General features: G+C 42.6%; 1 protein-coding gene across 3 annotated transcripts in view; it reads right to left on the reverse strand.

Annotated features, from left to right (window-relative positions):
• Ppp2r5e (protein phosphatase 2 regulatory subunit B'epsilon) overlaps positions 1 to 21,927 on the reverse strand; it is a 154,220-nt gene that overhangs the window by 21,157 nt on the left and 111,136 nt on the right. For all 3 annotated transcript variants that reach the window (XM_059279900.1, XM_059279899.1, XM_059279901.1), the window contains one exon: positions 15,355 to 15,447. In XM_059279900.1, coding sequence (XP_059135883.1) covers positions 15,355 to 15,447 — 93 coding nt within the window. The remainder of the gene's footprint in view (positions 1 to 15,354; positions 15,448 to 21,927) is intronic.

Raw genomic sequence — 21,927 nt, forward strand, 5'->3', positions numbered from 1 at the left:
TGTGTGTGTGTGTGTGTGTGTGTGTTTATGCATACATGACTATAGATACTTGTTCATACATGAGTCCAAGTGATGGAGATGTGAGGCTGAGGGGACGGTAATCAAATGGACATGCCTTTTATTTCACAAAAGACAGTTCTGGGCAAAATTAATTAATTAAAACTAAAGCCCCTTCAAATATGGCAGGAAGCAAAAAATTGAAGGATAGTCTTCTAAAATGGACAGTGAGAAAGTCCACAAGTTTGGTTTTACAGTGCTTACCATCTATCATCTGTTCTGTTTGTTCTCCTTGGAGGATTTTGAGTAAATATTTATTAGTGTATATTAAGAGCCAACAAATGGGCAAGGAGGTGCCAGGGATATAGTGATATGCAAGTCAGACATAATCTCCTTTCAGAGTCTAGTCTATCAGTGGATAAAAATAAACAAACAGCATAAGTAGTTCAAGATGCTGTACAAACACATAATGGATCTATCTACTCTATTTGGAAGAAATACAGTGACAGAGAAGCTTCTAGGGAAAGTGATATCCACACCCCTCCCAAATATGCACACCAAAGAACTGGGGCAAATGTTCGTATTAATCAGCTTTTTGTCACTATTAACAAAGCACTTAACACAAACTACTTATGGAAAAGAATTTTCTGGGTGTTTTTTTTTTTTTTTCATCTCAATTTTGAAGGCTGAATGTTCAAATGGCGTACATAGCCTCACAGCCAGGTCTGCCCTTGACCATGCCGATAGTGGGTCATCAATCACATGATGACAAGGAAGTGATTGTATTACAACTCCAACCAGGAACAGAGGAAAAAGAGAGACTTGTATCTTATTATCCCTTCCAAGAGTATGCCCCAAATGACCTAAGGTCCTCCTACTAGTCCCTACATCTTAAAGGTTCCATATCATTTGTCCAAACTGCCACCTTGGGTACCAAGCCTCCAAATGCAAAAGACCCAGGGGGTAGGATCACTTATAGCACACCCAAACCAGTGTGATTTTCCCAAGGGATTGTGGGGTGTGGAAGGCAGCAGCCTAACTGACAGATAACACTGTTAGCAATAACTGTCATATCGCTGCCCATTTAGCAATAAAATAAACAAGTATGTGCTGAGACCTTTCCTCGCGCCATGGATGTCCTTGCTTCTGGGCACACAGAGTGCTGAACAACTTCCAGCTAACTCTGGGAGGCAACCAGTGAGTTAACAATTGACTTGCACAGGAAAGAATTCTACTTCCAAAAGAAAAACACGCGGCCTTAACAGGCCAGAAAGGAGAGGGAGGGTATGTATGCCTTGGATGTACTCATTATCTACTTCTTTATGTAAGAGATATTCAAAATTACACAAGATATCTAACCCATGTATTGCATTCCAGTCCTTGTTTACGGAAATTATTAACCTTTTTAAGTTCTATTTTTTAATCTAGTTTCTACTTTAAGTGGTGCAAAAGGGCTTAATGAGTAATATGCAACTAATATAAGAAGAGGTTTGTGGGGGTGGGATGTTAGCAAAATTTGAATCAACTGAGAGTCTCTATTGCTAACCTGAAGAGTTTAATACTGTATAATTAAACAAAGATTATTTAAATATTTCATTAGGTTCTGGGGGGCAGGGAGCTATCTTAGTAAGGACCCTGACTTAAAGTCTTTGCAGAGTCCTGTTAAATGTATCGTCCTCTGCAACAAAGAAAGATGAGCCTGGAAGTGCAGCTGCTTCCTGCTAGCCCGAACACACTTCTACAGCCTTATGATGGGGAGGCATGAAGACCACTACCTTTAAAACGGGAGGGAGTAAGATGAGTTCTCACTTCCAAAACCTAACACGTATACCAAACAATTAAGAAAACACCATATTCATAGATCATGACATCTCCAATATCACAAGCAACTTGTCAGAGAAAACCAGGAGTTTCCAAATTGCTTACAAAGCAAAGACAAACAGACATGTCAACATGCTGAGTCCAAGCTTTAAGAAAAGGCTTCCCTGAGACTAACAGAGATAAACTGTGCAGACTAGCTGAAAGCTCTTCTTCAAACCTTCAAACGAATAAATCTACAGTTAAATCTACAATGAACCAAGAGAGGACAATGATGGCCTTCCTGTCAGGCATGGAGAGCTTGATCCTCTTCTTAAAAGCTCACTGCAGTGACAGTGAAAGAATGAGAATATAAATACCCCACCCCCACCTCACCCACCCCCCCACCCTCCCTTGCCCACCCCATCCCCCACCCACAGCAGAGGGACTGGAGGACAGATCCGACTTGTCAGAGTCTCCCAGCTTGGGAAATGGACAAAAAGTACCAAGCCCCATTGAGTTTCCTCCTGCTCACTCACCCAGGATTCTCCATCCCTCCGGCATGGAGGAATGCTAACAAGGTGCCAGTTCCCACCAGAGACACTTCAGGGCTTAAGAATGGAAGGCATTCGCTAGATTTGATGACTCAGGTAGGAGAAGCACCGATCAGAGCACCTTCAAAGTCTGAAGGAGTCATACCCTCTGCACCCCTGTGCGGAGTACTAAAGACTTCCGGTCTAAGGCCGGAGAACACCAGCAAGTGTCCAGTCTCAGATAGCAAATAGCACTAAACAAAGCGTTACTGAAGTAACAGGATTTAATAAAATCCTGCATATTTAATGAGTCCTTAGCCAGTACTGTCTCTCAGCTCCCAATTTGGGGTAAGACAGATCTAGGTCTCTTCTGGGGGACACTGGGATCTGGAAGAAAGACCTAGAGGCATAGTAATGCCAGGGGATTCTCAGTGAGCTGACAAGGTCCTGCTCCATTACCCTTCTGTGAGCACCACCTGCCGAGGATCACAGCTGCAGATCCAACCTGTACACGGCACACAACCTACAAGCACAGGCAGTAAGTGGGTTTAGATAGATGAGCAGGTAATGATGATTATTATGAAGAATCAGCAGACATTCTACCAAAAGGCACAACTCAGAAGAAACAGGAACAACACAAGGAATAGGAAAAACTTGCAAAAAAAGAAGAGTTCAACATTCTCAGAGATACAAACAAACAATGCTATACCAGATGAAAAATCACAAAAAGAGCTTTTGGGAACTCAAAATGTGATGAAAATAGAAATGTTGGCAGAAGGATGATAACACTAAGCAAGTGAGCAGGGTCACATGGCGGGCAGAAAGCACTGGACAACAGGTCCAGGAGCAGGAGCAGAGACTGGGCAACCAATCCATCCAGAAAGACGGTACAACAGAAAGAAGGAAGTATCCAGAAGAACTCAGTGCAATTTTCCCAAGGGACTGTGAGGCAGGGAAGGCATGGATGTGTTCCTCTAGAAATACATCTCATCTAGTGTCGTGCACAGGATGCATAGAAACTTCTGAAGTTAAAGACAAAGATCGCAAAAGTTTTCAGGTCTCTAAACAGGACAACATAGGCTCATTTTCTCACTACCAGCCCTGGAAGCCAGAAGTCAGTGAAGCAATTCCTTAAACATCTCAGGACCGATTACCAAAAGCACGAAGGTTTATACCTAGCCAAAATGTGAGTGGTTAAATATATGTCTGTATATATGTTTTTTTTTTCAGACAAATAATCTCCAAAAATTTACAACTCATTCATGCTTTCTTATGAAACATCAAGAGGGTAAGTTCTAGCAAATGAGAGAAAGTTATGTGAACAAACACATGTCCCCAATATGGACAAAAGGGGGTCTCAGAATGATCACTGTGGATACAGTTAGGGAAGCAAGGTACAGAGCAGAATAGGATGAGCATGACTTCAAGGAAGTAGCCCTCCAAAGAAGAAGAAAAAGAAAACAGTGTGTGTGTGTGTGTGTGTGTGTGTGTCACAGAGGTCACTGTGTGACCAACACAGAGGAAAAAAAATGGGTGAAACCCTCAACAAGTGCTAACCTTAGGGTTCAAAAAGCTCCATGCTGGACGAGGAAATTAGCTTTCTGTGACCACACGTCAGTGGAAGCCACACATCCAAGAATGCGTGGGCAGCACAGGTTGGTCTTTAGGTTAAAAGGTGGGACAGGGAGCTTCAGAGATGGCTCAGTGCTTAGAGCCTGTACTCTTCTAGAGGGCACAGGTTTGACCCTAACACCCATATCAGGGAGCTCAGGTCCTCTACTGGCCTGTGCAGGTGCTCACAAACATATTCACATACATGTACACATGTACATAAAGAAATAGGAAAATAAATCTTTATTTTCAAATTATTTTAAGTTCTTTTTTTTTTTAGATGAACACAAAGTTGGGTGGGTAGGGAAGGGATCTGAGAGTAACTGAGGTGTGAATATGATCAAAGCACAAGCAAATTCTCAATAAACTATTTTTAAAAAGAAACATGCCTTTAATCTCACCCAGCATTCGGGAGGCAGAGGAAGGTGGATCTATGTGAATGAGGCCAGCCTGGTCTACCAAAAAAAAAGAGTTAACCTCACCTTAAAATAAGCAAAACAAATCAAACTCCACAATAAAAGACAAGCAGTTACTGTGCCTAGGGTATAAGCATGGCCACACATATACACGCACGCACGCACACAGAGTCATTCAAATGCAAACAGTATGCTTTGATTTAGTTATATTTTATGCTGCAACTACAATGGACCTGGCAGAGGAAAAAATCATGTGCACTCACCCTGCTTCACACACACACACATCTATGCTTAGAATAGGAAGTTATTAAATAGATAACATCTAAAATAAAAAAAAAATCAGGAGATAGTAATGTAAACCTACTAATTAGAAATTTGGGGGTAAATACATGCAAACAGCTAGAAGATGAATACCACTATCTCTAGGGTATGGGATTATGGATTTGAAGAAGGAAGAAATAGAAGTTTGCTACTTTTCTTTATAAACTATATGAAAATATTTCAATTATTAAAATAGGCAATATTTTGTTACTTAAAACTGGTTTTCAAAGTCATTAATACTTTTTATGATCATTAAGACTTCAAGCAAGTTCCAGGGCAACCAATGCTACACAGAGAAACCCTGTCTTTAAAAACCATTTAAAAAAAAAAAAAAAAGAGGGGCTGGAGAGATGGCTCAGCGGTTAAGAGCATTGGCTGCTCTCCCAGAGGACCCGGGTTCAATTTCCAGCACCCACATGACAGCTCACAACTGTCTGTAACTCTAATTCCAGGAGATCTGACACCCTCACATAGACATACATGCAGCCAAAAACAGAAAAAGAAAGAAAGAAGGAGAGAAGAAAGGAAGGAAGGAAGGAAGGGAGGGAGGGAGGGAGGGAGGGAGGGAGGGAGGGAGGGAGGGAGGAGAGAGAGAGAGAGAGAGAGAGAGAGAGAGAGAGAGAGAGAGAGAGAGAGGAAGGAAGGAAGGAAGGAAGGAAGGAAGGAAGGAAGGAAGGAAGGAAGAAAGGAAGGAAGGAAGAAGAAAGAAAGAAAGAAAGAAAGAAAGAAAGAAAGAAAGAAAGAAAGAAAGAAAGAAAGACAGACAGACATGTTCAAGTAGATAATGACTAAAACTGAGTGTTCTAACATCTTCATCCAAACTGACGAGCGCTCCAATTCGAGCTCCACGTTTCTGGCTCAGCTGGCAACAGCTATCCTACAATGAAAGGCTGGATCCCTGTGAAACTTCACCTGGACCTGTGATGTACACAGAGAAAACAGACACCAGCAAGAGCCACCTGGGGCCAGGGCTGGGGAGCAGCTCAGGGGTACTTGCCCAGCCTGGCTGCAATCCCCAGTAGGGGCAGGGAGCTCATGAATCTAACTGCTGTATGACGTGGGGTGACCACCAGCAACCACTAGAAAGCACAACATGGACAAGTGATCACAAAGATTCATGCCACAGCCCAGAGCGCCGCTGACTACAAGGCTCAATGGATTTCAGTCACGCGAGTATGAAGTTCCCCAAATTGAACTTTCCTACTAATGTCAGTCATTCTATCCACAAAAGAGAAGCCCATTCCCCCTTGACTGAAGACAACCTTGTGATGACATTTTAAGACAACCAATTTGATCAGAATCTGAACACAGAGCCTGCTGTATTGAATAATGAGGCACTAGGAGGAGATACACAGGAATGGCTACATAGCTCACCGGACCCAGTGTCAGACTTCTTAATGCTTTCCCAAAAAGGAGCACTCCCTGTCCATCCAGGTTGGAAATGGCTCAGAGTTTAAGAGCACCGACTGCTCTTCCAGAGGTCCTGAGTTCAATCCCAGCAACCACATGGTGGCTCACAACCATCTATAGTGAGATCTGGTGCCCTCTTCTGGCCTGCAGTCATACATGCTGTATACATAATAAATAAATAAATAAATAAATCTTAAAAAAAAAAAGTCCAAAAGAAACCAATCTCTGAGCTCTCAGAGACAACACATGCAGTCTGCCCAGGAAGCTGTTCTGTATGCAGCAGTTAGAGCAGCAAAGCCCAAAGCCCTTTAAAATACGGGCTAAAAAAATATTGTGCTAGGGCTGGAGGGGTGGCTTAGCAACCAAGAGCCTATACTGCTTGTCCAGAGGACAAGAGTTCAAATCCAGCACCCACAGCTGAGCAGCTCACCTGCCTATAATTCCACTTCCCCGAAGAAATCAAAGGCTCGGGCCTACTCAGGCACCTGCACACACATGCAGATACACAATTGAAAATAAAAATATACTCAGGCCATCAGGCCTAAGAACAAGCCTCACCGGCCCCTTTTATAGGTTTTGAGCTAAATGTTGGACCGAAGATGAGGAGGAATGGGGGTGTTTCACTGTCAGCTGGTGATGGATAACACCCCAGGGCAGAAATAAATTTTCTAAACTTTTATTTGCTGTAGGCTCTGGGAGACAGATGTAAACACTGTGACATATTCAGGGAATTGGTTTGGAAAATATCTCTGTATTGGAGTGGAGATTCAAGGCCTCATGGAACTTCCTTCAGAGGAAAAGTTAAAAGTCATTCACAGCTTGCTTTGGGCTATGTCCAGTTTTATCTTGAGGTTTTAAATATGTAATATCAAAAGGTCACTTTTGAGGCCAAACAATGATTTGCATAATTTGCATGCTAATTATGTCTAAATATAACTGCAAATGTGAAGTACAAATTACTGAACAGCCATCGCCAGCAGTAGGTACGTTATAGGGATATTTGACTTGTGTGTCTCTTAGCAACCACTGACGGTTTCGGATTTAGAGAGTGGTTGAAGGCAATCTTTAGATTTAGAAACATGCTACTAAAGAACCACAGTGATTCATCCGATGAAACAATCCAAGGCTGGCAATCAGTCTGCTTCTAAAGGGGGGCAAGGGAAGCAGCAGTTGGAAGAAACCATTTCCCAAGACCCCTTAAGCAGATGAAAATGATCTTTATTGAGAACAAATGTTGTTCCATGAGCTGAGGCAGGCCTGCAGCTTACATAAACCTAAAAGCAGCACTGCCATACACATGGTACACTACCCAGTAGCCATCTTTGACAAAGATGTAGACCGGTACATTAAACAAAATGATAAAGGTTCCGTAAACCTCATTTCATAAAAATCACAATGTTGCTCAAATAGGGCAGTCAGACTTTTCCTGGATGAATAACAAGGCCCTTCACACGAAAACATCCAAAACCCTGGAACAAAACGCAACAAGACATGCTGTTCTGTCTGGAAATCCATTCAGAATCCAGACCTCTAGCTTCTCTTTAAAAGCCCAAGGAGCCAGGACATGTGCCTGGCTCGCTGTCTAGCCTAGATGACGCAGGTTAGTGGTTGTGAGCTGCAGAGGGGAGTCAGGACACTCCACCATCACGTCCACACTGCAGCAGGAGTGAGCACACTCCACCATCACGTCCACACTGCAGCAGGAGTGAGCACACTCCACCATCACGTCCACACTGCAGCAGGAGTCAGCACACTCCGCCATCACGTCCACACTGCAGCAGGAGTCAGCACACTCCACCATCACGTCCACACTGCAGCAGGAGTCAGCACACTCCACCATCATGTCCACACTGCAGCAGGAGTCAGCACACTCCGCCATCACGTCCACACTGCAGCAGGAGTCAGCACACTCCACCATCACGTCCACACTGCAGCAGGAGTCAGCACACTCCGCCATCACGTCCACACTGCAGCAGGAGTCAGCACACTCCACCATCACGTCCACACTGCAGCAGGAGTCAGCACACTCCACCATCATGTCCACACTGCAGCAGGAGTCAGCACACTCCGCCATCACGTCCACACTGCAGCAGGAGTCAGCACACTCCGCCATCACGTCCACACTGCAGCAGGAGTCAGCACACTCCACCATCGCGTCCACACTGCCTCTCTGAATTGCTTGCTGTTCTCCGTAAACATCTAAGCATGCTAACCAACTCTTCCATTCCTGGTCCTAACACATATTCAAATACAACACTGGTCAGAAGAAATCAGTTGGCAATGTTGAACTGATAAAGAATTTAAAGACACAGGAAACCACAGGTGATATCTAAGAAGACTAAGAAGAACCATCTAAGCCATAGGGTACTCAAGAATCTTATAGTAAAAGTCAAGTGTCAAATAATTATAACATGCCAGGCAAATGCAGGCTACTAATGGATAACTTCACAACCTGAAGCCATTAAAGAAAATACAGTGTAAAAGGGCTCTCAAAACCAAAGTTGATCCTAACTGAAAATACCAGTAGCAGATAAGCACAGTGTTCACCACCTTCTTGGGAGCTGTCCTGAGCAATTATACAGCATTCACTCATTACGTCCTGACAACATTACTGTGGCTATTTGACATCTACTTTCCAGATGAGGAAACGGATGGGCAGAGCAGTTGCATAACTTGTCCAAGGTCATACAATGAAAACTGGTAGAACTAGGCTTGGTGACGTGTGCATGTATTCCCAGGACTTGGGAGGCAGAGGCAGGAGGGTGGTCACACGTTTGAGGCCGCCATGGTCTATATAGCACATTCCAGGTCAGCCAGGGAGACATAGTGAGACTCTATTCTAAAACAAATAAACAACAAGTAGGCCTCAACTCAAATCAGCATCCACACTTAACCACCAATCCACTCTGCATCTTCATCGGGAGGAATCAAGGCACGGAAAAGGCCCTGGAGACATCACAGAAAGCAAGCTCAGATTTTAAAGGGGCATACCTAGATGTTGAAAGGAAGGAAATACAATGAAGATTGGTCATAAAATGACAGAATCTGACAAAAATATTATAGTCTCAGGAAGGCTAATGCACAAATAAGCAGAGTGTTTATGAAAAATGCAAAGTGAGAATGTACTTGTAGCAGGAACCTCTTTATGACGTTTGTTATGGCATATACAATTCTTCTTAATGCAAAACAGGTTAGGTAAATCAGAAAGTAGGAAGATAACCATGCCCTCCCCACAATTACCAACAAGTTGACATATTTCCTTCCAAAACTGGTAATGCATAATGCTATAGTCAATTGTGTTCGCCAAACTCAAGTTTTGGAAACTTGCTCCCCAACACCACAGAGGTGGAACCATTTGGGTGGTGTTCAAATCACAATAGTACCCATGAATGGAGTCACACAATGATAAAAATGTGACTATGGGAGTGTCTAGCTCTCGCTCACTCTTTACCTTCCACAAGAGAACACATAGACAGATCCTCACCAGATGTCAGCACATGGATTTTTAACTGTCCAGTCTCTAGATTTGTGAGAAAGGAGTTTTTGCTCTTTAAAAATTGTCCAGTCTCAGGTAAAGCAATTTCTGCCTCAACCACATATCTGCTCTCAATTTCATACCATGATCCAAAAATAGTAAACAGAAAATTCCAGAAATAATGTCTAAGTTTTAAATACTCATTCTAAGTAGAATAAGAAGGCCTCAGTGTCCTACTGCATCCTACTGTAAACATGAACCATCCTTTATCCATGCTGTGTCACTCAGTGGCATCTGGCGGCCATCACTGTATCACAGTACTTGGATACAGGGGTCAGTGCTGGCCATGGCCTTGAACATTCACTGGGGAGCCTAAAGCACAATTCTCACATGAAGGAGAGAAGGCCTATAGAGTCGCACCAATGTACTAAGACAAAGACACGGACATGCCTTTCCCCTAAAATAACAGACCCAGACTCAAAACCTAGAGTTCTGTAACATGCATGCCCCATTTCAAAATAGAGCATGTGCATCACTGCTCACAGTCTTTTAATAACTAATGAATATTCTACTATGTGAATGCCTATAGTCTTTCTAACCAACTCCTGATGAGGACCCATTAAGTTTTTTCTAACAGTGTAATCATCAACAATGAAGCACTCCGTGTCTCTGTAGACACAGCTGGTTCTGTCTTACGGAACCGCTGGGTCAACACTTGCCAGAATACAATGAATACTATTTCCTCTTCAGAACTGGACCTTCCTAATGAACAGCTGCCACATGTTATTTGTCTACCATCACTGGCACATATCTTCTGATGGGCTTTGGCTTACTTAGAAGAGTCCCCTCCACCCAAGCCTCTGTTACATCTCCTTCTCCTGTCCCAACACTACAGTTTAATGTACCTGAATAGAGTATCCTTTTTTCTTGCAGTTCTGAGAACTATTTAATTATCTAAAATATCCTATTAGTAGACTGCTGTGGGATGGTCTGTATTTCAAATGTGTTGCTCTGATTGGTCAATAAATAAAACACTGATTGGCCAGTAAGTATAGGCAGGACAAACAGAGGAGAATGGAGAGAACAGGAAGGCGGAAGGAGACACTGCCAGCCACCGCCATGACAAGCAGCATGTGAAGATGCTGGTAAGCCACGAGCCACGTGGCAAGGTATACATTTATAGAAATGGATTAGTTTAAGATATAAGAACAGTTAGCAAGAAGCCTGCCACGGCCATACAGTTTGTAAGCAATATAAGTCTCTGTGTTTACTTGGTTGGGTCTGAGCGGCTGTGGGACTGGCGGGTGACTGTGGGCCAGGCAGGAAAATTCTAGCTACAGTAGACATCTTCCTCAAAAATGTATACCATGAACTATGAAGCTTTTAAGTTAAAAAAAGAAACTAGAATGTTAATTAGAACTATATACTAGCCAGCAGCCATGGTGGTGCACACCTTTAATCCCAGCACTCGGGAAGCAGAGGCAGACACATCTCTGAGTTTGAGACCAGCCTGGTCTATAAAATGAGTTCTAGGACAGTCAGGACAACATGAAGAGACCCTGTCACAAAAAAAACAAAAAAGCTACAAAAAAAAACAACAAAAACCCACAAACTATCTTAGAGACTATATAAATACCTTTATGACGGCCAATTTACTCCCATCTGGGAACACACTGCAATTCAAAATTCATTCAAGCCTGTTCTGTAAAACTGGACTGTAAGTTTCACACAGATTTAAAATTTTGTTTCAAATTGGGAATACAGCTTAGCAGTGAAACACATGCTTAGCCAATGTGAGGCCTTGGATTAACTTCACAGCACTAAAAGAATATTCAAAAGGTGAAGGTTTTAAATTACTATTAGTATCAAACAGATACTGTGAGATGAAAAGGGTCCGAAAGGATGAGCATTTCATAACGATGAGACTTCCCAGATGGAACCAGCGAGTGACCCACACACACAAGTCATTCCGCAGCACGCCGCCCATTTGTGACTTAACACAGAAGACACTGAGGCTCAGAAGCATCAGCAATGTGTTTGAGACTGAAGGTAAGAACTCATTGTATCCACACTGATAAATGAACAAAGCAGTCAAGCGACAGCATTCGGGTTGTGTCTCGTGGTCCGCCTGCTACTTTCCTGCTCATCCTGCAATCCACACAGTGAATGAGTAGACTAAAGCTCGGATCAAATAGGAACGCTTGCTGGCAGTCAGCTGCGAGCACACAGAGGAGCCCGTTCTCAGCTCCAATACTACGTTACAGTGCAGCTTCCTTATGGCCCACTACAGCACAGTAAAGTAGCTCTTATTTTGCTTTTTTGTATTCACTTATGGGAAGAAAGCTAGGAAAAGAAAAGAAGTACATTTAGTTGCAACAGAAAGCACATTTAAATCTTGTGGCTTTAACTTAGTAAATTTCCCGCTGCACTCACCAAAACATTTTGAGATCATAAAGCATCTAGAGAAAAGAAAAGGTTGGCTCAAAGAAAACGTACAAGAAAATGTTATTTTCTTTTATGAAAAGTAAGGGTACAAGGATTTTTCATGTCCTGAGACATAAAACACAGAAGGGCTAGGTGTGGTCTGGTGTGGGGGACATAAGCTGGGACAGAAGGAGGGCGTAGACAATATCCGAATATTAATCACAAGTGGGAAGCACTGCCAGCTGAGGGTCAGTTAGACACAGCAGAGCAAGAGGGGTGTGGTTGGGAGGGGTAGAGCAATTATCAGAAGGAGCTCCTCCAGCCCCAAAGGCTTGTGGACCCCAGCAGGGCCCAAGCTGGGAACAGAGTACCCAGCGAGCGAGCTCAGAAGCCGGCACAGAGAGCGAAGCATCGGGAAGGCAGCTGTGCCATCAGCAGACTGGAGAAGAAGCAAAGGCCAGGAAAATGAAGCGGCTGAACACACACCAGACACAGATCCGCTCGCTATCTGTACTTCATCTTCTTGTCCAGGGAATAACCTAGGAGAGCTGACCTCACCCATAGCTGACAGGCACTCGGGCCAGGATCAAATAAGTCCAACCAGTTTACTAACATGCTGCGTGGCTGAGGAACGGTACTTCAATGCCTCAACTCCCCACTTTTTTTCTTGAGAGTCTCTCTCCTTGTGTAGCTGGTATTAGTTACTTTTCTGTCGCTGTGATAAAACACCATGACCAAAAGTAACTTAGGGAAGAAAAGAGTTGTTCTGGCTCAGAGCTCAGGGGGCTAAGAGTCCACCATGACAGGGAGAGGTGTGGCCGGAAGTGGCAGGCTAGCAAGCAGAGGCAGGAAGCTGGGAGACCACATCTTAAACTGCAAGCAAGAACGAACTTTAAAACTGGTGAGGTTATAGAATCTCAAAGCCTGCTCCTGGTGACCTACTTCCTCCAGCAAAGCCACACCTCCCAACCCCCCAACCCCCAACCCCTCCACCAACTGGGAGCCAAGTGTTCAAATACCAGAGGCGGTGAGGGAATTTGAGCCTGTGAAGTGCCTCCCAAGAGCTGAGGCTGCAGGTGTGTGCCAGGATACCTGGCCTGCCACATCTTCAGATGACAAAGTTACACCACTCCAGGGTGAGGAGAGTGCTATATTCACAAAGCATCTAAGCAAGTCTCTCTGCTACCGTTATAAACAAAACCAATTTTCAATTACTGACTCATGAATCTGCTAAAATAGAAAACTTCTAAAAACCCATAACAGGCCTCTACTAGCCTTGTCAAATATCACAATTCTAATCAATGACTTAAATGAGGTCAAAAGTCAGTGCATTTAAGAAGCTCACAAATGTCATAAAGATACAAGACTGTGAATAAGATGATAACAAGAAACATCGAGAAAGATCTCCTAAAACTGGAGATTGATGATACTCCACAGAATACATGGTAGGTTTCAATTAGATTTTAAAAGCAAGATAGACACACACACACACACACACACACACACACACACACACACACACACCAAGATCAAAAGAAAACCTGGCTTTACAGCAAGCAACACGCAGAGCCTATTAAAGTCAGTGAAGACCAGAAGTCAACAGAAGTTAGTAAAATCATCCAACCTCAAGAATTGTTATTGAGAGTTCCCCTTTAAGAAATCAGACAAGAGAATGGAGCACCAAGCTGAACTGGCCTGATCAAGCTCCTGACACAGTGTTCAGAGATGTACTTCACACTTGAAGACAAAAGTACTTCTACAGTCTACTGAAGGATTCAAACTCTGACAAGTGAGAAAAGGTTGATAGAATTAAGAACTCAGTCCATGACAGAGAATGCTCATGGACAGCTGGTGGGCCAATCCACATGACACACCAATGCAGTACCAGTGGACTCTCTGTGTACAGCAAAACTCAACACCCTGCCTGTATACCCAGGGAAAGAGGATGCAGGTGCTAAAAACCCCTCCCCCAAGACCAACACTCCTTCCCAGCTCTCCGCTGGCATCCAGGGCTGGAGCACCACAAAGTCTCTGCTCTGGGCAGACGGCCTGCTCCTAGAACTCTGTTGGGTTGGAGTCTATGATCCTGCTATACCTTGAGCAAAATATTGGCCGGGGCTCAATGTGGATATCCTGAATTCTGAATTTAATCTAATTAGGACAGGGCATGAGCTCACTATGAAAGTTAGTGGCTTTTTTCCTGTGAAGGCATAGGAGACCAGATGTCTGCCACAATTATGCTTTTACTTAAGTTCTACTTAGATGAGTGTCTCAGTTGGAGACAGGTATTTTCTTTCCTGTCAGAGGAGCAACAGTCCATACAGCACTTTGCTCCAGTGTCCACTTTAATAGATAAGTAAATGCAATCGGAGCAAGGAGGTGTTTCTTAAAAACTCACTTTCAGCATTGTGTCCCAAATCTCAGGAAGAAAGGAAGATGTACTGACAGCTTCAAGATGTAGAACGAGAAACCAGGAAAAATGGGTGCCCTAAGACACCCCAAATGGACAGGCAGGAGATTTTCCAGTGTTAAATTGGGTGCTTGCCCAGTGACAGCTGCATCCTCACAGTTTGATGACCTGTGCTCTGTACCCACAAGCTCATTCCTCACTCTTAATAGGTATATCCTGAAGTGCTTCAAAAAAACCTTTCCTAAAGAACAGGTTTTAAAGCCACATAAAGATGCACACAATGGCCCTGGAAGACGACTTAGCAGTAAAGGTACTTGTCGCCAAGTCTGATGAGCTGAGTTCAATTCACAAAACCGACAAGGCAGAGAGAAATGACTCTGGAGGGGCTGTCCTTTGATCTCTATACGAGAGTTGTGACATGCATACAACCATATAAATACACAATACACACAAAATACATAAATGCATTTTTGTTTTTGTTTGTTTTGTTTGTTGAGACAGGTTTTCTCTGTGTAACAGTCCCAGCTGTCCTGGAACTCGCTCTGTAGACCAGGCTGGCCTCGAACTCACAGAGATCTGCCTGCCTCTGCCTCCTGAGTGCTGGAATTAAAAGCATGTGCCACCACCACTGGGCATAAATGTAATTTTATAAAGATTTGTACAAGCTAATCATATAAATGAAATTATTCTATAATTAAACTATAAGAAAGCTTAGAAAGATTTAGAAATGGATATTCCTTGTGATTAGTATGGAATTAAATTCCACCACAAATAATTTTTAAAAGGCATTGTTACTTTTAATGGGCAAAAAGAGAAACTACCTTGCATAAACATATTTAATTAAGAGACAACGTAACAGTCACCAACAAGATTGTTGTTATTTCTAACAATATCCAAGAAAATGAGATAACATGTTAGTAAATAAATTATATGCATACAACTACAAAAACAAATGCTTACCTGTAATACAAATTTCTGATCTATGTATTTTTTGGCAATGCTGGGTTGGAATTCTTGACTTTCCAAAAATCGTATGAAAAATTCATATACAAGCTGCAACAAAAAGATTGTAGTTAACTTCAAATTAGAATTCATTAAATTTAAATTAAAATCCATGACAAACACATTCCACTAAAACTGACGAGGCTTAGGACATTAGGTTTAACTATCAATCCATGAGTCATGCTGCCTTTCTTTCGACTCACAAGTTAGTGTGATAATTTTTTGTTTGTTTGGTTTGGTTTTTCAAGACAAGGTTTCTCTGTATAACAGCCCTAACTGTCCTAGAACTCACTTTGTAGTCCAAGCTGTCCTTGAACTCACAGAGATCCACCTGCCTTTGCCTCCTGAGTGTTGGGATTAAAGACATGAACCACCCTGCCCGGCTTAGTGTTATAATTTTTACCTTTTAAAATTAAAAGCAAGAAATATGGCCAAAGCAAATAAAAATCCATATTCTCACCATTTACAGAGAATCCCACTGTTAAAAGTCTGTCCTCCCACTCCACCGGGCTCTCTATGTAGGTAGTTCAGAGGTAGTTCTCTTCTTCCACCCTGCGGCCCTGGGACTGAACTCAGGTCAACTTGATGCTAAGAATACCTTGACCTGCTGAGCTATCTTGCTGGCCCACTGTTAACATTTTATGTACACCCCTCCCTCTGAAACATAGATCTGTACTATATATAAATCTTTGCATATCTTGATAGGTTACTTTTATCATCTAAACAGTACATTATGAATAATTTGTATCAAGAGTATCCAAACCATCGTTTTAGTAAATAGGTCATTACTAATAATTTATAATGAATTTCGCTGTTCATAATTAAGCAATCACATATACTCACATATTTAAGTAGTTTCTATAGTGTTTCTCTAGTGAAGTACTCTGCGATCGTATCATACAAAACATACACTTCTTCAATTATTTCATGAGTAAACATTTTTAAAAGGGGACTTGTCAGATCAAAGGACACCCAAACATTCTGGATTGTGCATAATCACTGCCAGATTTTCTTTAAGAAAGTATATGTCATTTTATACTCTTGTAAGCAATGTTTGTGTAACTCAATATCCTCGTTTGGAAACAGCACAGTCACATGGGCAGGGGCAACCTCAAATAACTGTTTGGACAAACAGTGCAGGATCGATGTTTACTCTCTCTTGGTACAATAGATCTATGTTAAAGGCCACATCAGACTAGAGGGCAGCACCACTGAACGAAAACTCTTCAGAACCCAGCTGTAGCCCTTACTAGCTGGATAAGCCTAAGCATGCTCACTTTCTGAAATCTGTTTCTTTCATTTTGCAATGGAGATGACAGTAAGATTAAATGTAATGTTACATGTAAAGCCTTCTGTACAGTGACAAACATAATCACCATCATTTGCCTAAAACAACACTTGTGTTTTTTTCTTCCACACTTAAAATTAATAGACATACCGAAGAGCTTTGAGATAAATATGCATATATGTGTGAATATTTAATTTAGATGTATTTATAAGGAAAAGCTGAGAAAATGTAAAATATGCTTCATTTCATTTTACAATAAAATACATTACATGTTAACATAAGTATATATATTTTTAAACCAACTGTTATTTTAAAACATTATTATAAAGAAAAGAACTTAGCTAGGGCTGCTGAGACATGCCTGAAATCCCAGCACTCCGAGACTAGGGCAGGAGTGCTGTGAGTTTAAGGCCAGGCTGTCTACTTAGGACAACCCTGACTTGAGAAAATAAGATTAATAAATAAAGCGTTGCACTGTTTGTGTTTTTGGTAAAACTCTTTAATACCTGGTATATCAGAAGATAGATTCACATCTGCTTGACTATTCAAGCTGTGATTTATTGTTTTGGTTGAAGTATACTTTAAAAAAAATCAAGGTTGGGAAGATAATATTTTAGAGTCTTCTCACAGAATCATATTCATTCTTCTTTAATGCAAGCATCAAAACTCAACAGTCTGTCATTTCTGAAACATGAGTTGTAGTGCAGCTTAGAAGTTAAGAGCACATGCCACCCACACAAGAACTGGAGTTCAGCTCCCAGGACTCATCAGGTGAATGGGTATATCGGCCACCTACAGCTCCAGAGGCAGAGATGCGGCATCATCATAGCAACTGGCTAGTCCAAGTGTGCCACTGAGTTCTGGGTGTGACTGAGGGACACTGCCTCAAAGGGTAAGGCTGAAGAACAATGGAGGGTAATTCCTGACATTAGCCTCTCAACTCCACATGCACGGTACGTGTACACACACACACACACACACACACACACACACACACCATAAAAAAGTAAAAAGTAGAAAAAACAGGTTGCGATGCAGAATCTGAAATGATACCAATGAACTAGCCAACTATCCCACAATCTGGATGGACCTTGATTGTGTGTGTTCCTACCATGGGTCATTTTCCCATTGGGAATTATTGACTCACTGACTCACGCAGACTTTTCAAATACTGACAAATCCTATTTCATAGTATCTTTTTCTAAAACTCACATTTTTTTTTTCTCCCAAGAACAGTCCTTAAATTTTGGGAGGCGCCGGGCGGTGGTGGCTCACGCCTTTAATCCCAGCACTCGGGAGGCAGAGCCAGGCGGATCTCTGTGAGTTCGAGGCCAGCCTGGACTACCAAGTGAGTTCCAGGAAAGGCGCAAAGCTACACAGAGAAACCCTGTCTCGAAAAACCAAAAAAAAAAAAAAAAAAATTGGGAGGCTAGAAAGCTTGGTATATAACAGATATCTATTATAAGACAGCTATATGCTATATAACAGATCCTGGCTTTCTAAAGTTCGAATTCTAAGTTATACTTCTAGTGTTCAGATTCTATCAGTACGAAGAATTATTATCAATTGGGCTTCCTTGTTTTAGAGGAATACCTGCCAAATGTCTAAATCTTAATAATCAGTGTGTTGTTTTGTCAAGTACAACTGGTATCTCCTGAAAAAGCAGCTAGGACAACCTGTGGTCAAAGTGATCACACAGCATGCTTCCACAGCTAGGATAGCCTGTGGTCAAAGTGATCACACAGCATGCTTCCACAGCTAGGATAGCCTGTGGTCAAAGTGATCACACAGCATGCTTCCACAGCTAGGACAGCCTGTGGTCAAAGTGATCACACAGCATGCTTCCACAGCTAGGATAGCCTGTGGTCAAAGTGATCACACAGCATGCTTCCACAGGACCACCACTGTACTGCAGCATGCAGTAATATGATCTATGCATACTTCTCATGTCACCATGCAGAATAATTTTAAGTGTATGCTTAAGGGTCACAATTGGACAGAATTAGTCACTTCTGATGCTCTTCAAACACTCTCAAGTGCAACGGGCATCTTTCAATTTCAAGTGCAGACAGGGAATAAAACTGCATCCTTGACAGTCTGACACTGTCTTTATTTGTGCTAAGTCAACAGCACTTTTAAACATCACTGTTGGCCCAGTATGGTGGCACACATCCTTAATCCTGGTACTCAAGAAGTAGAAGCAGACAGAGCTCTGAGAATTCTGGGCCAGCCTGGTCTACACAATGAGTTCCAGGATAGTCAGAGCTACACAGTGAGACCCTGACCACCACTGTTTTCATGATTAATAGTTCAAACTATACGATGACTAATGAACACAGGCACAAGGGCAAATACCACCAAACTGTGATAAAGAAGTAATAGGGGCCAGGGAAATGGCTTAGTGCAGGGGCTTGGTGTCAAGCCTAAGGAACCAAGTTCAATTCCTAGAACCAGATGGTAAAAGGAGAGAGAGAAGCAACTCCCAGAAGTTGTCCTGAACCCCTACATACACACACACACACACACACACACACACACACACACACACACACACTCAGGTGTGTGTACACTCTTACAAACAAATAAATAAATGTAGTTAAAAACTTTTATTAAAAATTGTTGGCCTTACAGGCCACTGAAAACTAACTGAGGGACTTGTAAAGGTCCAGAGATATAACTAACTTAAATATTCTTACAGAAGTCTGGTGGCTTTCGACTCTAACACTTAAATGTGGTATTCCTGTTAGCATTTTTTACTGTGTATTTAGTGTGTGTACGAGAGTGGAAGGTAACTTCCAGGATTAGCTCCCTCCTTCCACCATATGGGTTCTGGGGATGGAACTCGGGTTGGCACTGCCCCTGCCCCCCTGCCCCCTGCCCCCCTGCCCCCTGCCCACTTCCCCGTGAGCATCTAATGTTTTCATAAAGCTCTGTGGTGTGGTGCTATGTGCCTGCAATCTCAGCTATGCGGGAAGATGAGGCAGGTCTAGGGTTTCCAGATGGGGCCTGGGTGACATAGAGATACCTCATGTCAAATGAGGGAGGGGCTGACAACTCACAAAACTGTGCGTGGGTTTGGTTTGGTGTTCTCTTAAAAGCTTTCTAAATTGGGGGGGGGGGGGGGTCTTTCCCAGTGATGTGGTAGTGTTGTAGTCACAATATGGCTTGAATTTTCCCTCCTCACACAACTGTTCTCTTTTCAACACACTCATTTCTCAACTCCTGATTGTCCATACAGAACTGCAGACTTACTCAAACCACCCTTGTCCCGACTCCACACAAAGGAAGAGCTCCTTCTCCCAGGCTGCACTTGACCATCAGCCTTTCCACCGGGGCTGACGATGGCTTTTTCTACTCTGACCCCTTGAAAGCAGTTGCAGCTTAAAGTAACTTGTGGAAACACTTCAGACACATTTAGAAATAAGCACAAACTGCACCTCAGAATCCAGTCTCCCTTGAGTTTCTAAAGGGAGAAACTGGGAGTGGGAGTATAAATTACTATTTGAGGTCTCGTAAGGAAGGTCCATGAGCAAAAAGTTAACATTCCTGGCATCAAGTCTCACTCTAAGGCACTGAAAGCCATCCTTAATTATAAACAGGTCCTGCAAAGTTATATTTTCCCGGGAAGGCAGATCTAATCTCAGAAAACACACAAACAATAACCATGGGAACTGTGTCGTACTAGCTTAAAATACACCAACAGAAGTACTAGGAAAAAATTAAACAGCAAGCATACAAGTAAACCCTGACATATGTGTTCAAACACCGTGTGAAATTGATATTCTGTTGTCTATTTCGTAATTCTGTGCGGGTCACAAATTAAAAACAGAGTTCTGCAGGAACAGTGAGTTAGCTGGACAGTAAGAACAGCCAACTACAAACTAACCAATCATGTCATTTCCTTACTCTCTATTATTCTCCAATAGTCACACTTTGCTCTCTTCTAAAATATGGTCCAGAAGAGGAAGCATGTTGTGAATTATGGAATTCACAAAAGTGAAAACAATCAGTTGTTGTAACAATTTAAAGGCTATTAGCCGGGTATAGTGGTATACAACTCCAGCACTCAGGAGGCAGAGGCAGAAGGATGGCCAGCCAGAGACAGCCTGTGAGAGACAGACAGTGAGAGAAGGCCAATACAAACTTCATGGGGAGACCATATTTAAAAAAAAAAAAAAAAAAAAAATCAAGAGCAGAAGATGTAGACCAGGCAGTGCCAGCCAGCATGTGCCAAAACCCTGGGTTCATCCCTAGCACTCGGAGGACAAGTCAGATAAAACATTGAATTTAGTGACATATGATAATGGCATCAATAATCAACATGAAAAGAAAGAGATTTCTTTAAATTATTTATTGTGTGGTGTGTGTGTGTGTGTGTGTGTGTGTGTGTGTGTGTGTGTGTGTGTGTATAGGAGTTGTACATGGAAAGTCAAGAGTCATTTCTCTTCTTCCATCATGAGTTCCAGGGACCAAACTTGGATTTCCAGACAGGTGTGGCAAGCACCTTCACACTCAGCCATCTTGCCAGGCTGAGGAGATTTCTGAAACACTCCCTGAATGATCCCGTCAGTTAAAGCCATCCACTTGAGAAATGGAAAGAATGAAAAGGCGACTGATTTGTGCAGGAAGGCTACCCCAAAAAACCCTAGGGCTCTTGACACTAGTCTGGACCTGTGCCAGGACGTCCACAAAGCAGCAGAGAGTGAAGCCAAGCAGGCCCTCTCGCTCTGGCCTCACCTCTGTGTCTTCTGAGACGGGATCTCCCAGAGCCTTCCGCAGCCCTGAACATATTCTACAGCTGAGGATGACCGTGAGCCCTTGACTGCCCAGCCTGTCTCCTGGGCCACTGTGTCTGCTGTTCCTGTGACTTTTCAAAGTCAGCTCTTTGCACCTGCTCCAACCTTAGTCACACTAGTTCCCTCGGAGCTAAGACAGGGCTGGAAGGACTACAGGCTTGAACAAGATGTCAGCACACATATAGCCAGCCCCTTCTGTAAACATTCCTGACTTCCTATCTCAAAGGGCAAAAGTCTCATTGCCAGGGCTCACTGCTACTGTAGCGTCATATGAACCAGCAGTTAGCATTCCCACAGTCAGTCAGTGAAGCTAGGATGTGGTACACACGTTAATGCAATGCTAAGAAATTAACTTAGCCTTCTATTTTATATCATTAAGTACAATTTATCTGCAAGTTCTTTATAATGACATTTTAATAATTTTTTTTTAAGTTCAAGAAGATAAAT

This window comes from Peromyscus eremicus, chromosome 14 (genome assembly GCF_949786415.1).
Source record: "Peromyscus eremicus chromosome 14, PerEre_H2_v1, whole genome shotgun sequence".
In the NCBI taxonomy this organism is placed as follows: domain Eukaryota; kingdom Metazoa; phylum Chordata; class Mammalia; order Rodentia; family Cricetidae; genus Peromyscus; species Peromyscus eremicus.